The following is a 27,339-nucleotide window of genomic DNA, read 5'->3' on the forward strand; positions in this document are numbered from 1 at the left end:
GAACATGAGGATGCAGACATCAGAACCACCAGTGCATCTCAGCATAGAACACGAGGATGCAGACATCAGAACCACCAGTGCATCTCAGCACAGAACACAAGGATGCAGACATCAGTACCACCAGTGCATCTCAGCACAGAACACGAGGATGCAGACATCAGCACCACCAGTGCATCTCAGCACAGAACACGAGGATGCAGACATCAGCACCTCCAGTGTCATCTCAGCTGCCTAGTGATGCTCTGACTATCTTAGCTATGAAGCAGTGACCTTGAGGCATATAAGATGTCATTTTTGATTTTAAGAAGAAAGTCAAAAGGGCTTTTCCTTTGCTAGCAGAGGCCAGAGGGCCTCATATTGCTCCCTCCTCTGCAGGTGTTTGTGGGAATCTCCAGTGAGATCAGGCAGTGCCAGAAGTCAGGACAGTGTGGGTGACTCAGAGCCCCGGTCCTTGTTAATGAGTTAGAGCCCATTTTGTTTTCATGCCTTCTGGGCTTTCACTCAAATGAGCTGTCTGCAGCAGCCATGTGAAGACCAAGGTATGATATCAGTGCATCACTGTTAGATTGGATTACAGAGCTTGGCAGCTCCATTGTCTTCACCTAAAACCTCAACTCTGACCTCTGGACCATGAGTTACTGTCTTTCTGCTAGGAACTAGCAGACCACATTAACGGGTCAATTTGATTGAGACATTTTCTCAGTTGAGGTTCCCTCTTCCTAGATATGTCTAGATTTTTGTCGAGTTGGCAAATACCAACCAACACAGTGGCCTCACCCTCCCCTTTCTCTCTGTGATCATATTCACGCAGCACAAACAATAATTGCAAGAACTCTGGTGAACCAGAGGCCTAAATGCAGGCCTGTGTCTTCCTGCCCCAGTCTCTGGGTGCCCAGGAACTGTTGGGACCAAGTTATACTCAATGAACTCTTGTTCTGTTCCCTTGGATTAAACAGAACTTGGTTCCCCTGCCCCGACTCTGACATGTCTTTCTTGTTCTGTTTCTCTTTATATAATTTATTGTTCCCTCTATGTTTCTGTCCCTTCCTCCCCTCTCTCCATCTTCCTGCTTGCCTCCTTAGTCTTTCTGATCACCTACCATAGTTACTCATCCCTTCCAGTCTAGTTGGTCCTAGTCTGGGGTGGTCTGACACAGGCCTTGGACTGCTATAACCAGCCACTTTACAAATCCATCCGCTGTGGGGAAGATGGCAGCTCTGTGTCCCTCCCAGCACCAAGGGAATGGAGACAGGCCTAGATGTGTGTCACCCCAGGTGGAATTCCCTCCCACCCCTGAGAACCGGTAGGGAGCCGGGCACAACCCTTCCTTCTCATCTGTCTCCCTTCCCATCTGTCCCTTCTGTGATGGTGTGGAGGCAGGAGGACTATTCTGGAAATAGATCAGTCTTCTAAGTTCTAAGAAGAAGTTTTCCAGCAAGGGAAGAGACTGAACATGGAGAAGGCAGATGGAGAAGCGAGGCTCTGGAGAAGGAATATTTTTGCCCACGTCCTTGAGGGCACCTTGTCCGTCAGAACAGATGAGGCAGGAGTGGATTGCTGGTTCATTGGTTAAAAATCTCATTATATTTAGAATTTCAGAGGTAGATAAATCACAGCGTTGGGTTGATTTTAGTACTCAGTGGAGTAAGGAGTCTATGTGATAGAATGACAGAAAGCATAGACTTTGAAGTCACAGAGACCCAATTTTGAGTTCCAGCTTCATGTGGATTTAACTGCCTGTTGGGTATCCGAAGAGACTCCATGAATCCATGATGCTTCATTAGTAACACCACTGCATAAAGGTCATTGGAAAGCTTACAAATCTCATCTTATAGTAGAGCATGACTCAGAGCAAACACCAGCTAATGGCGCCTGTCCTCAGTGACGCCATTGACAGGGCTCCCTTCATTCCTATGATGTGTGGCAGATCATGGGGTTATGTGGGTACCCCTAACATACAGACACACTGTTCTGGGCAGTAATGTGCAGGTCATTATTTACAGTTAGGGTTAAAAGAGAATATATAGGCTAGAGATAGAAGGACGGGGAGAGGAAATAATGTCATGCTTGTTGGGGGCTTTGTGCTGGGATGAGAGGTTTCTTCCCTCCTCTCAAGACCTCTGGTAAAGGAGCTTCCTAGACCTTCTTTACGTGCTGGTGAGGGCATCCTGGTTCTTAGGAGCTATGATCTCTTTCAGGGTATCTTAGTCACTGTTCTATTGCTGTGATGAAACACCATGACCAAGCCAACTTATAAAAGGAAATATTTAATAGGAGGCTTGCTTACAGTTTCAGAAGGTCAGTCCATGACCGTGGCAGGGCGTATGGCAGCAGGCAGGCAGGCAGGCAGGCAGGCAGGCATGGTGCTGGACCAGTAGCTGAGAGCTTGTTTCTGATCAGCAAGTTGGGGATGTGTGTGTGTGTGTGTGTGTGTGTGTGTGTGTGTGAGAGAGAGAGAGAGAGAGAGAGAGAGAGAGAGAGGGAGGGAGGGAGGGAGGGAGGGAGGGAGGGAGAGAGGGAGAGAGAGAGGGAGAGAGGGAGAGAGGGAGGGAGAGAGGAGTGAGCTGACTTGGTACAGGCTTTTGAAACTTCAAACCCACCCCTAGTGACACACCTCCTCCAACAAGGTCACCCCTCCTAATCCTCCCCAAACAGTTCCACCTTACTGGGGACCAAACATTCAAATATATGAGCCGATGGGAGCCGTTCTCATTCAAACCACCACCCAGGGCTTTCAGAGTGCATTTAAATTGTCAGTATATGTGTGAGTGTTTATGTGTACTGTGGGTGCTTTGCTGACTGATGGGTATGTCAGGCCTTGTGGTCCAGGGAGTCCCCATTGAGTCCCCTGCCTCTGCCTACATCTTCCCTCACCATGTGCTGGGATTCAGACAAAACGCATGACAGCTCCCAGTTTATTATGGGTTTTAGGGGTCTGAGTTCTGCTTCTTGTGGCTGAACAACAAGTGATTAATTCTCTGAGCCACCTCCCTAGGCCCCTCTTTTTATTATTCGGACAGGCCTTATAGCCAAAGCTTGACTTGAATTGTGCTTTGTGACCAAGAATGTTGAGCTCCAGATCCTCCCAAGTGCTGAGATCCCAAATGCTGAGATCCCAAGTGCCGAGATCCCACGTGCTGAGATCCCACGTGCCGAGATCCCACGTGCCGAGATCCCAAGTGCCGAGGTCACATGTGCTGAGGTCACACTTGCTGAGGTCACACGTGCTGAGATCCCAAGTGTCGAGATCCCAAGTGTCGAGATCCCACGTGCCGAGATCCCAAGTGCCGAGATCACACGTGCCGAGATCCCAAGTGCTGAGATCACATGTGCTGAGGTCACACGTGCTGAGATCCCAAGTGCCGAGATCCCAAGTGCCGAGATCACACGTGCTGAGATCCCAAGTGCCGAGATCACACGTGCCGAGATCTCAAGTGCCGAGATCCCATGTGCTGAGATCCCATGTGCTGAGGTCACACGTGCTGAGATCCCAAGTGCCGAGATCCCAAGTGCTGAGATCCCAAGTTCTGAGATTACACGTGCTGAGATCCCAAGTGCTGAGATCACACGTGCTGAGATCACAGTTCTCACCATCACTTCTGGCCTTGTTTTGGGTTTTGAGGCAGGGCCTTGCTGTGCAGCCCTGGCTGTCCTTACGTGGCAGTCTTTCTGCTTGGTCTCCTGTTTGCTAGGATGGCAGGTGTGTACCACCTCTTTGCCTCCTTCTTTAGGTGGTTGTGCCCATGTCCATCTGTCTTGGAATTGCCTTGTGTTTAGGGGCCATGTCTCACAGTCTGATTGCTCTGCAGTCCTGCCTTCTGCTTGGTACACAGAGCACATTTACAAAGGCCTTATGTAAGTGTGGGTGAGACGGATCAAGGAGCTGGTTGTAAGTTTTCATTAGAAGAGAATCTGTGAAAATAGTAGGCGTTCACCTTCCTTTCTTGAAAGCTGTATTTATGTTCCTTTTAAGTAGATCAAACTAGGGCTGTCAGTATGGCTCAGGGGTAAAGGCTTCTTACCACAGAAGCCTGGCAACCTGAGTTTGATCCTCCAAAATCTGTGTTAAGGTAGAAGGAGTGAACAGACCCTATAATGTTGCCCTATGACCTCTATGGGTACTCCTTAGCTTGTCTATACACGCATTATGCACACACAACAACAATAACAATAATGAAAATAATAACAAAAATAATAATGAGACTAATAATGATAGTGATAAATAAATATAGCTATTCTCAAGGAAGATGACCCCCTCAAAGGCCTTGGTTCAGCATGGCCTCTGGCATCTCTCTCTTCTTGCCTTTTCCATGAGCAGTAAAGCAACCTCAGTCTCTGGTGTCTTTTTTTTTTCTCTTATGAAATGTAATATTCTTTACAAACCTGCCAAATCAAGAAATAAACTCATCTACAGAGGGCAGAGCAGCCCACCCGACTCCATGAAGACAGGAGGAGTAGTGACCTACACTGTGAGTGAATTATCCGTGCTGTCCTAGGGGCTGAGGACTGGCTCGGTGGGTAAAGTGCCTGCCGCAAGCCCGAGGACTGCATTTGCTCTACTCTCAAAAATTAGATGAGAGCAGTCAGGGGAAGCAAGCTCCAACCTCTACATGCATACACACGCTAATGCACACATAAGCACACACCCACTACATGCATACACACGCTCATGTACACGTGAGCACACATCCACTACACGCATACACACACTCATGCACACGTGAGCACAATCCACTACATGCAGACACACACTCATGCACATGTGAGCACACATCCACTACATGCATACATACACTCATGTACACATGAGCACACATTTACTGTATGCACACGTACACTTATACACACATGTGCACACATTCACCCAGACAGGTACATGCACACTTAAGAAACTTGCTTTGTATTATTGGTGTGCATTCAGTGATATGGAAAATTAGGGATTGGCTGTTTCATAGGAACTCACTGGTGCACACAGGAGCATAAAAATGCTATTCTAGAACAAATTGTCCTCACAGATAGTGAGAGACATAGTTCACTATGTGCACACACATAAGAGATATATGTGTGTGTTTGTGTGTATGTATATACAATTTATAACAGGATAGAGTATGTTTGTATTTCCTTCAGGACTGAGGAAAGTGGGAATATGTGTATAGAAGGGAGCCAGGCTAAAATAATGGTTACATTGAAGACTCCTATTTTATCTGTTCAATTTAAATTATTGAGATCAAAAGAGGGACACTTGATTTTCTGAGCACAAAAGGTACTGACAACTTTTGATTTTCAAAACATTAGAACCATAAATCAGCCTGCTGTCTGCCTCCTGAAACCCTGGCTGCCGAGTGAGAGGGAGGCTGGTCACTGGCATGCAGCTCTGGGCTTGCACAATTTCAAGTCAGAGGAGATTCTGTGGTACAAGCCCCTTGATGTCTCTCTACACTGTCTCAGGAGAAGGGTCTGGTCACTGTCCTCTGAGATGTCTCCTGTGTGTCCTGTGAGGTTGTGCACTATTCATTTGCCTTGCTTCCATAGAGAGGCCTTGTAGAATGGCCAGGGCAAGTCAGGGTCAGCCAGTTTGTATCCTCAGGACAAGAGGTCATGGTGCTGCAGAACCCAGAAGCAACTCCTCTGGCTCACGGGATTTGCATTACAATGTGCTTCCAGAGGGATGAAAAGTTAGTGCTGACCCTGTCTCAGGAGACCACATAGGTTCCTGGGTTGGTGACTAACATGCTTCCTTTCCTAGGATACACTGACCTTCATTAGCATCTACACTCATAATTTCCTGTTCCAAAGCTTGGTTGTCCCTGTTCCTCCTGGGGACATGATCTTAGGAAAGACTGCACCTGCAAGCGTTAGGCTGGCTGAAATCATTCATGTCTACCAACATCCTGCCTCATGAGCTCCTTCTTTCTCTTTTGAAACAGATACTAATTTTGTGTTGGGGAACGCCCAGATAGTGGACTGGCCCATTGTCTACAGCAATGATGGATTCTGCAAGCTGTCTGGCTACCACCGGGCAGAAGTGATGCAAAAAAGTAGTGCCTGCAGGTAGGTACCCTGCATGCAGCTCTCTGGGGAGTCTCCTGGACAAAGGAAGATTGCTTTGATCTCGCTCTTTGCTTCTGGTGAAATTTTATTGCCTGTAGTTTGTGCATGTTCTGGGCAGAAACCGAAGGAGATATAGAAAGTATTTCCTACAACTGACAAATCAGCAAGAGGGGGACTGGAAAACAGAAAAATCTAGATGATGTTGTCTTAGTTAGGACTTTTAGCACTGTGAAGAGATATCACGATCACAGCAACTTTCATAATGAAAACATTTAATCAAGGGTGACTTACAGTTTCAGAGGTTCAGTCCATGGCAGTGTGCAGGTAGTCATGGTGATGGAGCTGAGAGTGCTATGTCTTGCAGGCAACAGGAAGTCAGCTGACTGTCACACTGAGGGAAGCTTGAGAAAAGAGACCTCAAAGCCCACCCCACAGTGACACACTTCCTCCAACAAGGCCACACCCCCTAACAGCGCCACTCTCTTTGGGGGTCATTTTCTTTCAAACTACCACATTCTGCTCTCTGGCCCACAAAGGCTGTAGCCATATCATAATGAAAAAACTGCATCCAGTCAAACTTCAAAAGCCCCCCATAGTCTATCACAGTCTCAACAATGCTTAAAAGTCCAGAGTCCAGAGTCTTTTCTGAGATGCATGGCAATCTCTTAACTGTAATCACCCTGTAAAAATCAAAATCAAAATGCAGATCACATACTTCAAGCATATACCAGCACAGGACATGCATTATGATTCCAAAACACAGGGAAGGGAGCATGGTGAGGAAGTACTGGACCAAAGCAAGGCTGAAAACCAGCTGGGCAAGCTCCAAACTCTGCATCTCCATGCCTGATGTCAAAATGCTGTTCCCATCTCCAATTCCATTCAGCTTTGTTGACTGCAACACACGTCTTTCTCTTGGGCTGGTTCCACTCCCTGTTAGCAGCTCTCCTCAGCAGGTATCCCACAACTCTACCATTGCTCACAGCTTGGGATCTCCAAGGCAATCCAGGCTTCACCTTCACATCTTCACACAGTGGCTTCTCAGCTAGGCCTCCTTTAGGGATGCCCTTGACACATGCCTGGCCTCAAGGGCTGTCCTTAGGCATGGAGGCAATGTCTATAACCTGTTTCGTCTATCCTTAGCTTCAATGCCAGAACCACGTGGCCCAGGCTGCCAAGTTTTGCTGCTTACTGGGGCTGGAGCATGGCCCCCTTGTTTAATTACATATTCACTAGCTTTCTGTTTTCCTTACGGCCCAAACATAGCTGTCCTTGAATTTGATCTTTAGACCAGGATGTCATCAAACTTAGAGATCGCCAGCCTCTGCCTTCCCCGTGCTAGGATTAAAGGTCTGCACATCCACATCCAGCTTCAAACTTTTCTTTAATTTCTTTCCACAAGTTGGAAACTTAGCTGGGTGGGATCTCACCCTGAGGTCACCACTCCCTTTATCCCATTTCTTAATCTGTTTATCTCCTTGAACACAGAATTTAGCTCCATTCTGCTCTCTGGTGCTCCCTTTCTACTCAAACATTTTTCCTTGCCCAGCTTGCTCCTTTCATGATATATCTTCATCAGAGTGACCACTAATATCCACATGAAAGGGTCTACACTAGGCTGTTTTGAGATTTCTTCTGCCAACGGAATTAATTCCAAACTCTTCAATTTAGGCAGAGTCTTCGGTTACAAAGACAAGATGCAACTACTCCCTTCCCTAAAATATTACAAGAGCAATCTCTAGGCAGCATACTAAAATTTTCCTTTGAAATCTCTTGAGTGAGGCCTCCCCCCCCAGTTCAAAGAACTCTTAGCACCATGGTCCTCCAAGTTCCTACTAGTATGGCCTGTTGGGCATCGCTTACAGCATTCTACTGCCTTCAAAACCCAAAGTACCGAAGTCCAAATTCCTCCAAATGGACACATGATCAGGCCTATTGCAGTGATACCTCAGTCCCTGGTACCAAATTTTGTTGTAGTTGGGGCTTTCATTGCTGTGAAGAGACACCATGACCACGGCAACTTGTATAAAGAAATCATTTAATTGAGGTAGCTCACAGTTTCATAGTTGAGTCCATTATGATCATGATGGGTAGCATGGTGGTGTGCAGGCAGCTGTGGAGCTGAGAGCCCTACATCTTGCAGGCAGCAGGAAGTCAACTGACTGTCACACTTAGGGAACCTTGAGCAAAGGAGATCTTTAAGCCACACAGTGACAGACTTCCTCCAACAAGGCCATACCTTGTAACATGAAGGGCCAGGCCTGCTTGTTTGGGTTTCTGTCCTGCCAGGTTCCCCACAACTGTTTAGCCCCAAAGAAAATCACTCATAGGTCTCCATAAATTATAAGCTGATTGGCCCATTAGCTCTAGCCTCTCACTGGCTAACTCTCACATCTTGATTAACCCATTTTTCTGATCTATGTTAGCCATGTGGCTCAGTACCTTTTTTCAGTGGGGCATATCACATTCTGCTGCTTCAGTGGTCTGGGCAGGAGTAGGAGGAATCAACTTCCTCCTTCCCAGAATTCTCCTGTTCTCATTACATCATTTCTACTTCCTGTCTGGTTTTTCCACCTATATTTCCTGCCTGGCCAATCAGCATTTATTTAAAACATGATTGACAGAATACAGACAATTCTCCTGCACCAATACCTAATAGTGCCACACCCTTCGGGAGCCAATTTTTCTGAACCACCACAGATGTGCACGCAAAAGTTTATGAGGTTTAGATATAATTTAATGTAAGAGTTAGAAAAGTAAACAGAATTTAATGCAAATAAAATGCAGCTTTTAATGATTCCATGAAAGAATTTTTAATTAATTAACTAAATCAACACAGCCGTATAGCTCAGGCTGGCCTCACTTGCTAGATAGTGAGAGAAGACCTTGAGCTTCTGATGCACCTGCCTCAGACTCCCGAGTGCTGAGATTACCCTCAGGCCTGTGCCAGTATGCCCTGTTTATGCAGGTCTGGGAACTGAACCCAGGGCCTTAGGTTTGTTGGCAAGCAAATGCTCTACCCAACTAAGCTACATCCCCAGCCCAAATTTTTAAAACTCCATGAACATTTTATAGAGAGTAATTGCAAGGTAAGGCTCCATTCACAAATCTTTTCCCCAGTGAGAATTCTTTAGAGAATAGTCCATTCTGTGAGTTGTTCTGTTACACACACAGCTGTGTATCTGACAGGGATACCTCAGTACCCTTGGGCCTGGACATTGGAAAAGCTGTTTTCAAGATGCTGAGCCGGCATGCAGCCCAGACCCTGCCAGGAATCCCAGCAACCGTGGCTGGATCTTGGCTCAGTACAGCCTCTGGGTGCTCCGCCTCATCATCTGTGGTATATTCATGGAGAGGCACCATCCTCTAAATGAAGACGTGAACTCACCATGGAGTGTGGAGATGCCTGCCCTGCCCTGGGCTTTCATGTATTAGCTCAGCCACCTCAGTGCTGGCTACCTATTACATGTTTGTACAATATCTGAAGTTCGAGCCCAATACATGGACAGTTTGACTATTTTTTTTTCTGTTATAGATTTGGAAATGATGTCTCTGATGCACTTGAGTGTCCTGCATTCTCTGTGTGCTGTTTTCCACTGAGTAGCTGCCCTTACCTGTCTGTCTCTATCTGCAGATTCCCGACTGACAAATCTCGGGAGTTAGCTTCACTTTTTAGCGTGGCCAGAGTGGCGTTTACCCTTTTCCATATTGGCTGCACTCAAAGGACAACAGAGGCATTCCCTTGTTGATTTTGCCAACTTTTCTTTTGTACAGTTCTAAGCAGTTCATTCAACTGTAACATCTGAGCACTCCCCTCCTGTCTGTTCCCACCGCCTTCCTGGTAGAGCAGGCCTTCCCCTTGTCTTATTTCTGCACAGTAGACATTTTCATTTGTATTACCACACCCGGAGGTCTTCCCCGACCAAGCAGAGGGCCTGCCCTGGTACACGGAGGCATTCATTCTATTTCCAGATCTACTGGTTTTCCACGTATGCCAGCCATTAGAGGCTTAGCTTTTAGGGGCAAAAATGGAAAAATGGAGGCTTTAAAAAAACAGTTCTATCAATGAGTCTTCTTAAATTCAATTAATGTTTTTACTGTGTGTGCATCTGTGTTCATATGTGCATGTGTATCCATGTTTGTGTATGTATGTGTGTTGACATGTGTTTATGAATGTGTGTTCATATGTGCACATGTATGTGTCTTTATGTGTGTTGATGTGTGTATGAATGTATGTGTGTGTTGACATGTGTATGAATGTATGTGTTTTTTGTTTTTTGACTATTAATCTATATTTTTAATTGTATATTATGTTTTAAAAAAATCTTTATTTTACATATCAATCCCAGTTCCTTCTCCATTCCCACCTCCTGCTCCCCTCACCTTCCCCCCACTCTAACCCCATCCACTCTTCAGAGAGGATGAGGTCTCCCATGGGAGTCAACAAAGTCTGTCACATCACTTGAGGCAGGACCAAGGCTCTCCCCCCTATATCTAAGCTGAGCAAGGCATCCATAGGAAAGGGGCTCTGAAAAGCCAGTTCATGAAGTAAGGGATAAATACTGGTTCCACCGCTAGTGACCCCACAATCTGCCCAAGCCACACAGCTGCCACCCACATTCAGAGGGGCCTAGTTTGGTCATATGCAGCTTCCCCAACTCTCTCCATAGTCAGTGAGCTCCCACTTGCATGGGTCAGCTGTTTCTGTGGATTTCCCCACCATGGTCTTGACCCTTTGCTCATATTATCGCTCCTCCCTCTCTATGACTGAAATCCAGGAGCTTGGTCCAGTGCTTAGCTGTGGACTCTGCATCTGCTTCCATCAGTTACTGGATGAAGATTCTATGATAACCATTAGGTAGTCATCAATCTGATTACAGGGGAAGGACAGTTAAGGCGCCCTCTCCACTATTTCTTAGATTCTTAGCTGGGGTCATCCTTGCAGATTCCTGGGAATTTCCTAGTGTCAGGTTTCTCGCTAACCTCATAAGGGCTCCCTCTATCAAGATATCTCTTCCCTTGCTTTCGCTCTCTGTCCTTCCCCCAACTCAACCTTCTGAATCCCTCATGTTCTCCTCCCTCCTCCCCTTCTGTTCTCCCCCTTCCCCCATGCTCCCAATTTACTCAGGAGATCTTGTCTGTTTTCCCTTCCCAGGGGCATTCATGTATGTATCTCTTAGGCTCCTCCTTGTTTTTGGTTTTTCTGGGGTTGCAGACTGTAGACTGGTTATCCTTTGCTTTATGTCTAATATCCACTTATGAGTGAGTACACACCATGTTTGTCTTTCTGTGTCTGGGTTACCTCATTCAAGATTTTTTTTCTAGTTCCATCCTTTTCCCTGCAAATTTCAAGGTGTCATTTTTTTATAGCTGAGTAATACTCCATTGTGTAAATATAGCACATTTTCTTTATCCATTCTTAGTTGAGGGGTATCTAGGTTGTTTCCAGGTTCTGGCTATTACAAATAATGCTGCTATGAACATAGTTGAGCAAATGTCCTTGTGGCATGAGTGTGCATCCTTTGTGTATGTGCCTGAGATTGGTATTGCTGGGTCCTGAGGTAGACTGATTCCCAATTTTCTGAGAAACCACCATACTGATTTCCAGAGTGGTTGTACAAGTTTGCATTCCCACCAGCAATGGATGAGTGTTCCCTTATCCCACATCCTCTCCAGCATAAGTTGTCATTAATGTTTTTGATCTTAGTCCTTCTGACAGGTGTGAGATGGAATCTTAGAGTTGTTTTGATTTGCATTTTCCTGATAGCTAAGGATGTTGAGCAATTCCTTCAGTGTCTTTTGAAATTCCTCTGTTGAGAATTCTCAGTTTAGATCTGTACCCCATATTTTAGTTTAATTATTTGGTATTTTAATATCTAGTTTCTTGAGTTCTTTGTATATATTGGAGATCAGCCTTCTGTCAGACGTAGGTTGATGAAGATTTTTTTTCCCATTCTCTAGGCTGCTGTTTGTCTTGTAGACCGTGCCCCTTTGTCTTACAGAAGTTTCTCAGTTTTAGGAGGTCCCATTTATTAAATTTTGCTCTCAGTGCTACTGGGGTTATATTCAGGAAGTGGTCTCCTGTGCTAGTGCATTCAAGGCTACCTTCCACTTTCTATTCTATGAGGTTCAGTGTGGCTGGATTTATGTTGAGGTCTTTGACCCATTTGGACTTGAGTTTTGTGCGTGGGGATAGATGCAAATCTATTTGCATTCTTCTACATGTCGATATCCAATTATGCCAGCACCATTTGTTAAAGATGCTCTTTTTTCCATTGTATAATTTTAGCTTCTTTGTTAAAAATCAGGTGTTCACAGATGTGTGAATTAATATCAGGGTGTTCTATTCAATTCCATTGTTCCACCTGCCTGTTTTTTTTTTTTTTTTCCAATAGCAAGCTGTTTTCATTACTATAGTTCTATAGTAGAACTTAAAGTCAGGGACTCTGATGCTTCCAAAAGTTCCTTTATTATACAGGATTGTTTTGGCTATCCTGTTTTTTTTTTTTATTTTTCTATATGAAGTTGAGTATTTTTATTTCAAGGTCTGTGAATAATTTTTCTGGAATTTGGATGGTGATTGCATTGAATCTGTAGATTGCTTTTGGTAAAATTACTATTTTTGCTATGTTGGTCCTACCTATCCAAGAACATGGGAAATTTTTCCATTTTCTGATTTCTTCTTCAGTTAATTTCTTCGAAGACTTAATGTTCTTGTCATACAGGTCTTTCACTTCTTTGGTTAGAGTTACCCCAAGATATTTTATGTTGTTTGTAGCTATTGTGAAGAGTGATGTTTCTTCCTCCAATTGGTACAGGTGGGGCCTGTGGCTTAGGTGGTCACTCTTCCTCCAGGTGCAGGCAGGTCCATGCTTCTGGTGGTCACTGATGCAGCTCTGGTACTCCTCCAGGTGTAGGTGGGGCCCAGGTTCTGGTTGTCGCAGATGCTATGTGGGGATGGTTGGGGGTGTGTGGGGGACTGTTCCCAGGTCTCTGGGGCTTCTCTGGGTGGGGGTGGGGCATGGAATGTGCCTCTAAGGGCTACAGACACTCACCTCATATATGTGTGTTTGTATGTGCATGTGTGTTTACATGCGTGTATATATGTGTGTATAGGTATGTATTTGTATTCATGTGTATATGTGTGTTCAGTGCTTGTTGTGGACAAATATTTGTTGAGTTGCTAATGAGCTCTCTGGTTGACTTTCAGTTTTATGTATGGAGAACTGACCGATAAGGACACCATTGAAAAGGTGCGCCAGACCTTTGAGAACTACGAGATGAATTCCTTTGAAATCCTGATGTACAAGAAGAACAGTGAGTATCAGACAGCTCTGGGCTCTGCTTTCATGTACTTAGAGAGGTGTTGCCTCATCTCTGTGGCTATTTGGATTTTCTTCTTCCCCCTCATCTAGTTACTGAAAGTAATTGTGTGTGGTTTACTAATCAGGACTTCATCTATTTTTCTCTTAACTCAGTGTTTTTCCCATTGGTTTATTTATGAACTGCTAGTGGAAGGTGCCAGGAGTTCTCGTGATGACCCCAGGAGGCAGTGCTAACAACAGGGCATTGTGCAGTTTGATGGCAGAAGTCACAAAATAATCCCACACTAGTTCAAAATTATGAATAAAAGGGTTATTTATTTAGGGGAGACTCACAGATCACTGCCCTAGATCACAGTCCTCTGCACAAACGGGGAACAGGAACAGAGTCTAGAAGCCAGAAGCAAGAGTCGGAAGCGAGAGAGAGAGAGAGAGAGAGAGAGAGAGAGAGAGAGAGAGAGAGAGCGAGCGCACAGACACACACACACAGATACACACACACAGACACACACACGCACTTTACAGCTGCATTTATAGTATAAGAGACCACGCCCACGTGGGCTGGTATCTTAAATGCTATTGGCTGAAGGAGCGGAATGTGCCCCACAGCAGCATTTGCCTTTGTGTTGGCCATAATTACTTCCATCAAGTACATAGTGAAGTCTGTAGCCATTCACTCTGTAGAACTTGTTTTTCTCTTAGGAGGCTTCTTGCTCAACAGAGGTGAGCTCTCCCAAGAAGTGAGAAAGGTGGAACACATGGTCACAGCAAGACTCCTTGGTTCTGTCTTGGGGACTGTGCTATGGATCAAATTCAGAGATTCATGTGTGCTAGGCAGGCATTCTACTAACTGAGCTACATCCTCAGCCCCTGGTTCTGTTATTAAAAACTACTTTGTTTATAAAGAATTCTACTCTTTGATTGAGGAAGACACCTAATGTCAACCTTTGGTCTACTCCATACCTATGTATACACATGTGTACCTACATGCATGTATATACAACACAGGTAAAAGCAGGCCACACACACATGCATACACACAAGCCAGTGAAGAATCCCCTTTTTTACAGAAGTAAGGTTGATTGGCAGGCTATTGGTTCAACTAACATTTCTGGAGTGACCCCAAAAATTCAAGATTAAAAAAAAAAAAGGAAGAAAATAAAATGAGGAAAATGAAAAAAGATAAAGAATTAAGAATCTCATAATGGAAGCTGCAGTGGGATCCAGCAAGTCATGATGTAAACCATGTTGTCCATGCATCTCTGCTTGCAAGTGTTAATTGGGAAGAGTCGTCGGTCTGGTTTGACGCCCCTGGTCTTCACGACTCATTTCATGCTGGGCCCCACTAGGACTCCTCCTGGATACCCTGCTGCCTCCCTGTGTTGTGGAGATCCTTCAGCTTTGAGTCTGTGGATCAGGTCCCTTCACATGCTCCAGCAGACCATAGATAGGTGGACATTGGGACAGGCCAAGTCATAACCCGGGGTCTGGGCCTGAGCTGTTGTAGGGTTGGTTTGCATATGGAAAATGGTGACATCTTGCCCATGCAGGGCTGGCTCCCCTATACTTGCACTAACAGGGTTGGCTCTTTTGTCCTGCCCTGGTGAGGTGCAGCTGTTGGGTGTCAAGGATGGCTCTCCTACTCTTAGGACCAGAGGACCAGCTCTCCCACCTGCCTCTGACATCTAGCATGGGGAGAGAGCACTTCTCCCCTGCCCCTGCCACCACAAGACAGATAGGTAATGGGGTCAGCTCTCCCATGGCCACAGTTTCGGGTTCTCCTACACCTGCGTTAACAGTGCTGGCTCAATTGTGCTGCCTGGTGATGTGCAGGGCCTGATCTCCCAAGTGTTGCTCCTGGTGGAGGTCAGGGATGGCTCTTGCATACTTGTGACCACAGGGTCAGCTCTCCCACCTGCCTCAGAAATTGATGAACAGGGGTGACAATTCTCTTCTGCTCATGTTACCACATCCCTGCAGATGGGTAATGGGGTACATGTCAGGGGCCATGAGAGTTACAGCAGGTGACAACTGGTGTCCAGATGTCAGCCCACCAGAGGAGTGGTTATCTATGGAGGTTAGTCCTGTCCAGGCAAGGCCTGAAGGAACATCACCTCTGGAAACTGCTGCTCACTTTTGCTAAAGCAACTTGGTGTTTCCCCAGTACCTGCACTGTGGTGTGTAATCTCATGTGATGTGTATATGTAATCTCATGATTATATCTTAGTCTTATGGGCACATATATCTGTGGGTGGTCAGGAACACGACTTTTCATATGTGTATATATATGTGTATATACATATATATATATACACACACACACACACACGTCTTGATATGTAGAATATATACTGGGACATGCTTCATAGCTGGATCTATTTGCCCCACAAGGACTGTGGACACTTAGAAGCCCGCCTTGTGACTTTCCCCCTACTCTGTGGGATACCCGGTGAGATTTAGTCACACAGTCAAAAACCTTGGTTCCCACAGTCAAATCTCTACTCCTTTCCCTGAAATAAAGCCTAGAGGCAGCTCCCTGCCATTACCTTTTATTTGGCAGGACAATTAGTCAGGAGAGAAATCTTTCAAATAGATCACATTCAGGACATCAAAGATAGGGCTATGGCCCATCCAAGCTTGCTTGATTCTTAGTCCTTCCTCATGCAGAGATTAGGTATCCCAAATTCTACTGCAGCCAACTTGGGAAAGTGCTAACCTCAGCTGTCCCCCAGCTCTAACCCAGAAAGCTGTTAGTTCCCTACATCTGCCCTCACCTCAGTTTACTGATGCAGATTTTAACCTGGGAGTGGAGCATCATGCATGGGCTTCCCTTCTCCCTTCTTAGAATGTAAAACCTCCTCTATGGCCCTCTCTGGGCCATAAAGAAGCTGACAGTGTCATTTGGGACAGCTCTTGTCTGTTTTATGAAAAATTAGGGCCTTGTAACATTGCCTTTACCAGAGAATGAGTGTGTGTGTGTGTGTGTGTGTAAACTAAACACTTTTGGAGCATGGCAGAGCAATAAAGAAACTTTCATGAAGAAGTATAGAGTGATTTTGTTCCCCCTTGGATAACTGGAGAAAAAAGTCTTTTTCGTTTCTTGTAGCTTCCAATCTGGACCCCGAGAGGGCATTGGAGCTGGCCCTCAAATCTCCCCTCATTAGGAACAGCTGTTCCATGCTCGTGATTTCGGGCCGGGCTCACCCACAGCTCCACTAACAGGGTTGGCGCTATTGTGCTTCCCTGGTGAGGTGCAGGGCCTGCTCTCCCAAGTGTTGCAGCTGGCGGGGGTGAGATTTCACCTTTCATTCCTTCTGGTGGGCACAGGCCCCAGAGGTAGTAACGATAGGAGAGGGGGCTCCCTGCTCTCTGAGGCTCTGCATGGCGAGCACTTTTTTGCACCGGAAGTGACTCTGGTATTGGGAGATTGAGATTTTGGAAGGCAGGAGCTCTCCACGCATGCTGACTAGTTCATCTGCTTGGCCACCTCTCCCACATCCACACCTCTCCCACCCTAGGGATTGTGGAAGGCTTATAAGGGACAGATGGCAGCTCTGAAGTGACGTGCTGACCTGAGTTCAGCTGTGAGGCTGATGCTAAAACTCTTCAAGAGTAACTGTGTCACATCTGAGTTTCACTTCTGTGGAAACTTGGAAGATAGGAATGCTGAGAGCCAGGCAGAGGATGGAGGCCTGGGTTGTAAAGTCTCAGAGGAAGGTCTGAAGACTCCATCAGAGCCATTTGTTGTTTTGAATTAAGATCCGGTGGTTCTGGTTAGCTGGGGCTGAAGAATCAGCTGTGATGAACAAGGTACCAGAACTAGTAAATCAAAGCCTTGCTTTATTGGGATGCTTGGTGCTGGTTGGGCTGGAGCTAAGAAATTAGTGGTGATTAAGAAGAGACCAGTATCACTGAGGTGAAATCTTCTGAGAAGTGTTTCCTGAGAGCACAGAGAGGCTATGTTCAAAGAGCAGCCAAGGTTGTACCTTGTGTTGGTAGCTGAACTTGAGAATGTGTAAGAGTCATCCAGGTGGTACTGGTTTTGAAGGCATGAAGGTGTCATGGAGAGCAGCTAAGGCTTGGCACTGTGAGAAGAGGCCAGGAGAGGCCATTGGTGAAGCTGCAGCCTCAGTGGCAGTTGAAGGCCCAGGACTGAAGGGGTCATGCAGAGAAGCTGAGGCTTGGCATCATGAAAGTCTAGGAGAGGCTATTGGTATTAGTCCAGTTGCAGCTGAAGCCTCCAGCATTTTGGAGATGCTGGTGTTATAGGATGACCACCAAGAACAGCAGCAGTGCAGTGAAGCCAGCCAGAGTCTAGAATACAGGCTGTGTGTGCTGCACAGGGCAGGGCTGGAGAAGTGACCCAAGCCCTTTGGTGGAGTCCAGAGGATCATGAGTGGGTCCTAGCCAATGGATAGTTGGAATTTGGTTTTGCTTTGATTTGATTATGACTGTGCCCTGATTTTTGCCTCTTGAAGTAAGCAAGTATTTTACTGGAGCCCACAGTTGAGAGACTTGAATTGTAAAAGACTTTGGATTTAAAAAGAGATTGGTTGTTTTAAAGGGGCTGACATTTTAATGTGTTTGAATTTGTAAGGACTGTGGGGCTTCTAAAGTAATTTATGCTTTTAGTGTGAGATCCTGGAAATTAAGAAAGCAAAGGTTGTGGCTTAATATTGACGTGTTCCTGTGTCGAGTTGACAAGTTGTACTGGGAGGTTTTATGTCAACTTGACACAAGCTAGCGTCATCAGAGAGGAAGGAGCCTCAGTTTAGGAAATGCCTCCATGATATCCAGCTGCAAGGCATTTCACGGTGGTTGGTGCCATCCCTGGGCTGATGGTCCTGGTTTCTATGCAAAAGCAGGTTGAGCGAGCCAGGGGAAGCAAACCAATTAACAGCGCCCTTCCATGGCTTCTGCATCTCCTCCTGCCTCCAGGATTCTGTCCTCTCTGAGTTCTTGTCCTGACTTCCTTCAGTGATGAACAGCAATATGGAAGTGTAAGTCAAATAAACCCTTTATTATTTTTTTTTGGTCACGTGTCTTGTCACAGCAATAGAAACCCTAACTAAGACAGGGGTCAAAGAACTCTTGTCACAGGGTCACCTAAGACCGTTGGAAAACACAGATGTTTAAATTACAATTCATAACAGTAGGAAAATTACAGTTAAGATGTAGCAATGAAATAATTTTATGGCTGTGTGTGTGTTGTGTGTGTTGTGTGTGTGTGTGGGGGGGACAGTCACCACAGCATGAGGAACTGTATTGGAGGGTCACAGTGTTAGAATAGTTGAGGATTACTGCTTTAGGAGATAGAATCTTGATAGAGGAAATACATCACTCAGGGTGGGTATTGAGGTGTTACAACATGCCCCGCCCCCACTTCCTGCTCCCTTTCTGCTTGCTGGTGCCAGCCCCGTGCCTCTGCTGCTGTATCTTCTCTGCCATGATGAACCCTCTCGTCTGTGAAACTGTGAGCCAATAAGCCATTTCTCCTCGAAGCTGTGGTTGAGGTATTTTTAGGAAGGAAGCTAACACACTAGACGTTTACAAGGCTTTACAGGTTCCTTATTAACGACAACACTGAGCTGGATGTGGTGATGCTCTCCTGTATCCCCAGCACTCAGGAGGCTGAGGCAGGAGGACTGAGTTTGAGGCCAGCTTGAGCTGCATATCGAGATCTCAAAAAACCAAAACCAAAACAAAACCAAACCCATGGAAACGAAACAGACCTGATGCTAAGGTGAATGCCGGCAGGCAGGTGTTCTGTTGACACCGTCTGCTGGAGGATGGCAATTGCTGTGTCAAAGATGCTTGTTCCTGAGACTTGCCAAGTGGCGGCTTTCCACTGTGCAGACAGTCTGCAGAGTGTGAGTGGCTGACTCACTGCGCCTCCTGAGCGTGAAGACTGACTTTCAAATGATCAAACCATCCACAATAAAAGTGTGTCTGTCGACATTTAGCACCAGTGAGACTGAATTGCTTTGCTTCCTGTCTGTCCTAGTAAGGGTCCTGTGCTGTGAAGAGACACCATGACCACAGCAACTCTTATACAGGAAAACGTTATAATTGGGGCTGGCTCACAGCTCAGAGGTTTAGTCCATTATCATCATGGTGGGAAGCATGGCCTCATGCAGCAGGCATGGTGCTGCAGAGGGGGCTGAGAGGCCTGTATCTGAATGGCAGGCAGCAGGAAGAGCAAGTGATCCAGTAGGCCTGGCTTGAGCTTTGAGACCTCAAAGTCCCAGCCCCACCCCAGTGACACACTTCCTCCAACAAGGCCACACCTATTCCAATAAAGTCACACTTCCAATAATGCTACTTCCCATGAGTCTATGGGGCCATTTTCATTTAGACTACCACTCTATTCATTAAAGTCATGATTTTAATGTTACCTGCTCAGATTCTAGGTCTACCTAGTCTATTTAATTCTAGTGATTTTCCCACTGGTATTGGTAAACCTTTTAATTTTTTGAACACGTATGTGTTGTGCATGTCTGCCTGTGTAATGTGTATGGGTGTACACGTGTGTGTGTGTGCACATGGAAGCCAGCAGTTGATATGTGGTGTCTTCCTTGGTCGCCACTCTGTTTACTGAGGCAGTCTCCCATTGAAACAGGAGCTCAGGGATGCTGGCTAGCTTGCTAGGGGATTCACATCTCTGTCTTCTGAGCCCTGGGTTAGGGGATTCTCCATCTCTGTCCCCTGAGCGCTCGGTTAAAGTGTTTTGTGCAAGTTCTGGGCCATGAACTCCAGTCCTCATGCTTGCCTGGCAAAGTCTTTACCCACTGAGCCATCATCTCTCCTGCCGTGTTGGCAGGCTCCCTGGAGTGTTGCGACATTTCTTTCTCTTTCTTACTCTTCAGTGTTTATGGAGATCTTCTAGTCATAGGCACCAGGTTTTGGTCCACCCTGTTGGGGAGTTGGGGGTGAGTAGCAAAAGGCTTCCCTGAAGTAGTGGTCTGGAGTGAGAGTCGGGGTTTCATATGTTGGAAGATGGGTGATTTTGATTCTTTCCTGTCTGTTGGTTGGTCTGAAAGCCTGATGTTCCTAGAGGGCTGTGCCTTTTGCCGTGTGCACACTCAGGAAGCTGTGTGGTTTTCATGCAATAATGATGATTATTATGAATGAGCCAAATTGGCAAAGTTTTATGTGCTCACTCTCATGCTGGCCTATCAGTTTCCTCATTTTCCAGACAAGAAAATCAAGAAACCTTACTTCTGAATAAAAGCCACGCAACTCTGACCAGTGGGTCGCCTGCCCTGCCCCCACTCCCGGCACACACACAGTGTGTGTGTGAGTCCCTGGTTTGAGGCTGGCTGGAGCAGCTGTGCAGTTAGAGGTGCCCAGGGAAAAATATCCTGCATCAGTGCTGCTGGACCAGCGCTTGCAGGAGCTGCTGGCCAAGTCACTATTGATTCCTACAGGCGACTCAGCCCTGACCATAGCTGAGCTGAGACACTCTCGAGAGAAATAGCTGCTGCCTTCAGGAGTGGATGAGTGTGGAGACGAATGCACTTGCTTAAACAGTTGTATTTTGTCCGTTTCAACAACGCTCATCTTTTCTTTATTCTGTGAAAGATCCACTGATGTGCTGTGGCTATTGATCTCAAATCAAACACACATGTAGAATTATTTTCCTCATTAAAATTCTTGCTCATGTTTAGGAACAGGGTCTCACTGTGTAGCCCCAGAGGGATTGAATCTCACGCTGTAGACCAGGTTGACCTCAAATTCACAGACATCTTCCCACGTCTATCTCCAGAGTATAGGCTGTAAAGATCTGCACCACAAAGTCTGGCAGATGTGAGCTTTTTTCATATCAATGTTTTTTCATATTTCTGAGTTTTATAGACATTTTTAGTGAGCTCTTTTTCTTATCCAAGTAATAAAATTACTCCTCATTTTCTGCTCTGCTGCAAAAATAGTTATATATTAAAATATTCTTTAGACTATTAAACAGTTTGGAATATGTTCTTATATATTATGTGATGTTAGTATTTAAACTGATTTTATACATCGCTTATTGAATAGTCATAGTATTGTTAATTAAATAGTTCCAGTCTTCCTGATTTGAAATTCCCTTTTCTTCCTTTGTGTGTTCATGTGTGTGGAGGTGTTTGTGTGTGTGTGTATGCTTGTGTGTACATGCTTGCTTGTATATGCACTTGCATGCATATGAGTATGAACATATGTGTACATGCTTGAGTGTAGAGGCCAAAGGACACTCTCCACTTACTCGTTAGAGTCATCCACTTTGTATTTTGAGATGGGGTCTCTCATAGGCCTACAGCTTCTTCTGGAGCAGGCTGGCTGATCAGTGAGCCCTGGGGAGTTTCCTGTCTCTGTTTGTCCAGTGCTTGGATTACATATGTGACCCACTATGGCCAACTTCTTTTGTATATGGGTCACAGCAAGTGTGAGTCGCACTTGTACAGGTCTATCTCCTGAGCTGTCACGGCAGCCCTACCGTTTTCCTGGTACAGCAACTCCTCTCATCTGTGCGTCTGTTTCTGCCTTCTGCTGTGTGAGTGGGAGCAGTATCTGCGCACTTGGGCTTTTCCATACTTACTCCAGGGTTCAGGCCACTGTAGCTGCCCCACCTCATAGCACTGTGAGGTGCAGACTGCAGCTTGTCAGAGCCTGCGTCATTGTGAGTACTCATCAAAGGGTAGTGTTTTCATAGGCATTGGCCTTGCAAACCGTGCTGGTGACGCCTCATTGTTATAGGTAGTCATGGTCATGGTCACTGTCATTACCTGTTTCCCCTAAGCCAGGCTTACACCTTGATTTTTCTATTTGAGACAAAGTCCACATTATCAGGCTCTTGGGCACAGGGGGCGCCACCATGGCTCTGACTGAAACTGCATTTTGTTTGTACGCTAAGCAGGAGGCCCGGTGTCTTACTCGGTTGTGCTGTCTCACCTACGAGCGCTGCGACTTGCCAATCATTTAGGTTTCGCTCTGTGATTTTAATTATGAGGAGGCCAAACATTGATTTTTCTAACTTCCCCCTTGCTGTGGCTCAGATGGGCCCTCTCACCTCAGAACAGGGTGAGTTTCCTCTAACTCTTTGAGATATATTTTCTTTTAAGTCCTTCAAACAACCCTGGGGATTTCAGTCATTAGAAGAATTGGAAAGGAAGAAGGAAAAGGAAGTGCTAGTTTTAAACACCCGTGTATCACATGTTTATTTTTACTTAATCTTAGGGAAGTTGGTTATCCCTCTTTTATAAGTGGGTAATTGATGTTGAGAGAAACTAAGCTGCCAGGCCAGGGCTCATTGTAAAAAGGGAAAGGACTTGGCCCTGGGCTTTGGGAGGCCACAGCCCCATCATCTATGCTGCCCAACCTTTCTGCATTTATCATTTGTCTTAGAGGATGCTAACCCCAGACAAATGTCTGTTCCTGGGCCAGGTTGCTGCTCCAAAGGCCAGTTTCTGGACCTACCAGTGTGGCCAGCATGACGTAGCCCTTTCCAAGAGCCAGACTTGCTAACACGATCAAAGCAGCTTGGCCTGCCCTGCTGCTAGTTAGTGTGACCTGATGCCCAGAGGTCTGGGGATAAAGAGCACCTAGAAGGGGACCCAACCAAGAGTGAAAGAGGTCAGAAATCCTTCATACAGCAGACCCTGTGTCCTGTTATCTCGCTACCAGAGTCGAGGATGTGCCAAGGCCAGGCTAAGTGACCTTAGGAACGAGGATCAGAGTGAATAGAGGTGTCTGACCTGGAACTCACCTCCTACTGACCATCCTTGACCGTGGATGCCGACGGACCCCTCTCTCAGTAACAGCAGCTGCCTCTCCGTCAGCAACTCTGTCAGGTGCTGCATGCCTAGGCTTGTACACCCATTTCCTTAGACATAGGAAGGAACGTTAAATGCTCACTTTTCTCTGTATGTGCATATCTGGACTTATTGCTAGCCTGAATCACGATGGAGTAATTTTGCTGCAGTTCTGGGCTCTGAGACTTCTGGCGTCCAATCTGCTCTGGACTCTACTAGCAAGATGATCAACCCAAGAGTCATAGGGCTCCTGGCTCTCCTTAGGACCTCCAGAGACAGAGACATGAGACAGGCTCCAGACTCTAGAAGGTTTATGTTCACTTGAAACAACTCTTTCATCTATTGTGGGTCCAAGTGATATTTCAATTATGATCCCTTTGGGGGTTGCCTATCAGATATTTACATTACAGTTATGAAGTAGCAGTGAAATACTTTAGTGGTTGAGGGATCAGCACAACATGAGGAGCTGACTGTATTGAAGGGTCACAGCATTAGGAAGGTTGAGGATCACTGCACTAGGTGAGAATGCTTTGCTGTGGGGAGGATGGGGTTGAAATCTCTGGTTTGTGCTGGAGGACTCCTGTTCTTTCTGGAGTATTTCCATATGTGAAAAGTTGATCTGTTCCACTATCTTGGTGATAGTTTGTGATGGAGGAAGGCCTGAATGTCTGGAAAGACACTGCCATGGAACTGAGGTCTTTGGCCCATCTACCAGCAATGACTACCTGACATACAACGTGCCATTGAGACGGGCATGCAGGGAGAAAGTAGGTCAAGACTCCTGTCCACAGACTGGACTATGATCTAGTGATCTAGTTAAGGAAATAGTCCCCAGTTACTTAGACTTTTTTTTTTTTTTTTTTGGAGGGGGCACAATTTCCTGTCCATTAACGGAATCAAGAGATAGAGACAAAAATTTCTCTGTTGTGACCGAGAAAGCTAATCCTGGGGATATAGTTTGTATCTGTGGGGAAAGTTCTTCTACAAGTAAGCCCTGCAACACACAGACGTATCCACCTGTCATGGGTAGCACGAGCGAATCACAGACCTCTCCCCCACCAGTCCTCACCCTGCCCTTTGTGTCTCCTCCCACTGCTTATAAAACAGGGGAGCAGAGTTCTTGTCTCCTAAATTACCAACCCATGAGGAAAGGCCGTGGGGGTTACATGGAAAGATGTCCCTCTTAGGGAAGCTGCATACCAGGAGCAGGAGGTTCCTGCCTCCTTACTAGCCCTGGGGACCACCTCAAGATGAACTCTACAGCAATGTGAATTTTTGATACCAGCTGTCTATTTAGACAGAAAGGAAATGATCAGAATGATAAGTGTTTAATCAGAGAGCATTTATTTCTGAAATGACAGTGAGCAGAACCGGGCAGAGAGAGGCAGAGCTTTACCGATGCCTCTGTTGAAATGTGGGGAGTTCATGATGAGCTGGAACTCTGGAAAAGGGACAGAGGCTCCCTAACATGATGGATGTGGTACCCTCAAGATTTCGGAGGACTGGGCTCTTGGCAGCTAGAATATAAATAATGCGGTCATACTGAACGGCCCGAGGCATTGGGCCCAGCTTGCTGTGCAGTGCAGGGGAGGTTCTGGGGCTGCAAGGATGGAGAGGTGGGGCTCCTGCTCTCCACAGAGGTGTGGCTCCTCCCATCTGGTTTGACACTAGAGTGATAAAGTAGGAGTACTTCCTGATTTCCATTTCAAAAAAGCCACGTGGAGTTTTCTTTAGAGCAAAAGGAAGGTGTTTTCCTGACGTGTTTGCTCTGTGTTGACAGCTAGAATATGGCCAGGTGTGGCTTGGCACGGTCACACTGTCTTTTCGGTTTACTCTTGCTCACTTCAGGGCAAAAGGCTTCAGGTCCCACAGGTTCTGCAGAGGCCCCAAAGATGTAGTTACAGAAGCCTTCTAAAAACAGTGGGCAATTCCAAGGTCATGGTTTTCTTGGTTTTGAAATGCTATTCTTTTTGAACTGTGGATTTTCCTTTAAAATCTGACAGTTAAAATTATGCAGAGGGAAAGAAGATGAACATCAACCATGAATGTGTATTTTGGTAACCAACATGGCATATTTTCACTTGATCTATTTTCTGACTGCTTTTACAGTTTAGGGTTATTCATACTTGCACACAAATTCAGTTTTTGGCCCATGCTTGCTCAAGTGTGTGCACAAAATGATAGTTTCACAGGTTGCACGTGGACAGTGGCACTCCTCAGCCAAGGAAAGAGTCTGTTTGTGCTTGGCAGTGCCCTGCACTGTTTGCGTTACTCTGTGTTCTCAGAAGCCTTCAGTTCTCTGTTCTATGAGATTTCAGACTCTGTACTGACATAATGATGTGACCGTAAGGAGGTCCCCACTGTGTAGCTGTGTGGTCACTCTGCAAGGTTTCATTCCGCAAGAAAGGGGTGACCGTGGGATTCTCCCACGCCTGAAGTAACAAGAGCATTTAACAGTGAATTCATATCATATCTGTTCCCGCCCAAGTTTGATCCTCCAGCCCCTCTGACGAGGCTGCAGACAACTGACCACCCTTTTGATGTTCCCTTCAGGGACGCCCGTGTGGTTTTTTGTGAAGATTGCGCCAATCCGGAATGAGCAGGATAAAGTGGTTCTGTTCCTCTGTACCTTCAGCGACATCACCGCATTCAAGCAGCCGATCGAGGATGACTCATGCAAAGGTTCGTAATCTGACTTGCGCAAGTGCATTTAAGATGGTTTTGTCCCCCCTTGACTCTCGATTTTGCTACAGAAAATTCGAGGTTGCCAAGGCAATCTTGCTCAGAGATCAGGATTTAAATCTTAGTTTGTGTTGGGTATTATGTGATTCTGCATTGTGCCTGGGGAAGAGAGAGACAGAAAACCAAGCATTGCTTAGTAAAGCATTTAGAAGCTAACCATTTTACTGTTATGGTTTTGATGCAATAAAGCAGTCAGGCACATCTGACCTTACCAGGACTCTTCCAGGTTTTCCTCCCCTTTTCCTCCATCCCTCCCCCACTGGAGATTAAACATATGGTCTTGTGGATGCTAGGCAATCGCTCCTGAAATGTTTTCACAGTCACGTGCATGGGTAGGCATGGCCATACCGTCTTTATGACTTCCATGTGGATGTCTTATGTCTGTCTGTAGATGGTTGCAGCCTCTTCCACTCCAAACAAGACACCAGGTCATGATAAACCCGAAAGGGGAGATGCCATGACCTGAGATGTTAGTAAATGGCTGTGTGTCTGCCTTGGTCTTGACACCAAAACATGGGCTAAACTAACGTATTCGAGCTGTCACAGACTTAGGGAAAAGTTAGATACACTCACACACCCAGCACCATCCTCTGAACCCATATATGTGTCTAAATGTGACTGTGTGTGCCTGGCCGCATTGTACCTGCTAATTGATTTCAAACGTGGCATTACTGAGGCCAGGGACTCTAGTGACATTTCTGTAGGGGTCATCGGACCGGCTGTACGGCCTTAGATTTTCGCCAGATTGCAGTAGTGTATTGTTTGGGTAACAGCAGAGACTGTGGAAAGGAGATGACAGGATCACTGGGAGAGTTAGACGCCTGCCCAGCTCACTGGGATACAAAGGGCAACATGCTGTTGCCAGGGGCTGAGATCACAGGGTACCTGAGTTCCTCTTTCAACTCCCCCTCCTGCAGTTTTCACTTAATTAACCAAGAGCCCAGCTATTTTGTGTTGCCAGGCTACCTGGCTCTGTGGTTGGCTTTCTACTCCAGAGCTCTGCTCTTGAAGATTCCTAGGATACAGCTGAGAAATGCCAGCGGAGTCCAGGGGAGAGGCAAGCTGGGGCGTCTTAAATGATCATTGTCGTGGGGGCACACATGGGTGCCCTCAGTCTGTGTCTCTGAGGGTGTTTAAGATCCCGTCACTTATAAAACACGTTTATGGAGTTGAGATCAGAGTGGTGTGTGCACCAGGGTGTGCCCCCTTTTCCAGGGTATGATAGCTCAGAGTGTCTGTTCCAGACAGCTCCCCGGTTTAAGACCCCCGCAGTGTCTCCTCCCCCAAGTCTCTCTCTCCTTTTAGGTGTCTCCCTGCCCAGTTTCTAGTTTTGATGTGAATATCCCTCAGAGTAGCAGGTAGTATATGGTGGCTTACTGAGAACAGCTGCTTGCTTCTTTCAACCCATCAGACTCAAAAGGAACACTTTAAGGGCATTC

At 46.1% G+C, this 27,339-nt stretch overlaps 1 protein-coding gene across 2 annotated transcripts in view; it reads left to right on the top strand.

Annotated features, from left to right (window-relative positions):
- Kcnh1 (potassium voltage-gated channel subfamily H member 1) overlaps positions 1–27,339 on the top strand; it is a 294,537-nt gene that overhangs the window by 20,209 nt on the left and 246,989 nt on the right. For both annotated transcript variants that reach the window (XM_057770318.1, XM_057770319.1), the window contains exons 2-4: positions 5,928–6,051; positions 13,262–13,368; positions 25,712–25,840. In XM_057770318.1, coding sequence (XP_057626301.1) covers positions 5,928–6,051; positions 13,262–13,368; positions 25,712–25,840 — 360 coding nt within the window. The remainder of the gene's footprint in view (positions 1–5,927; positions 6,052–13,261; positions 13,369–25,711; positions 25,841–27,339) is intronic.

This window comes from Chionomys nivalis, chromosome 5 (genome assembly GCF_950005125.1).
Source record: "Chionomys nivalis chromosome 5, mChiNiv1.1, whole genome shotgun sequence".
Classification (NCBI taxonomy): domain Eukaryota; kingdom Metazoa; phylum Chordata; class Mammalia; order Rodentia; family Cricetidae; genus Chionomys; species Chionomys nivalis.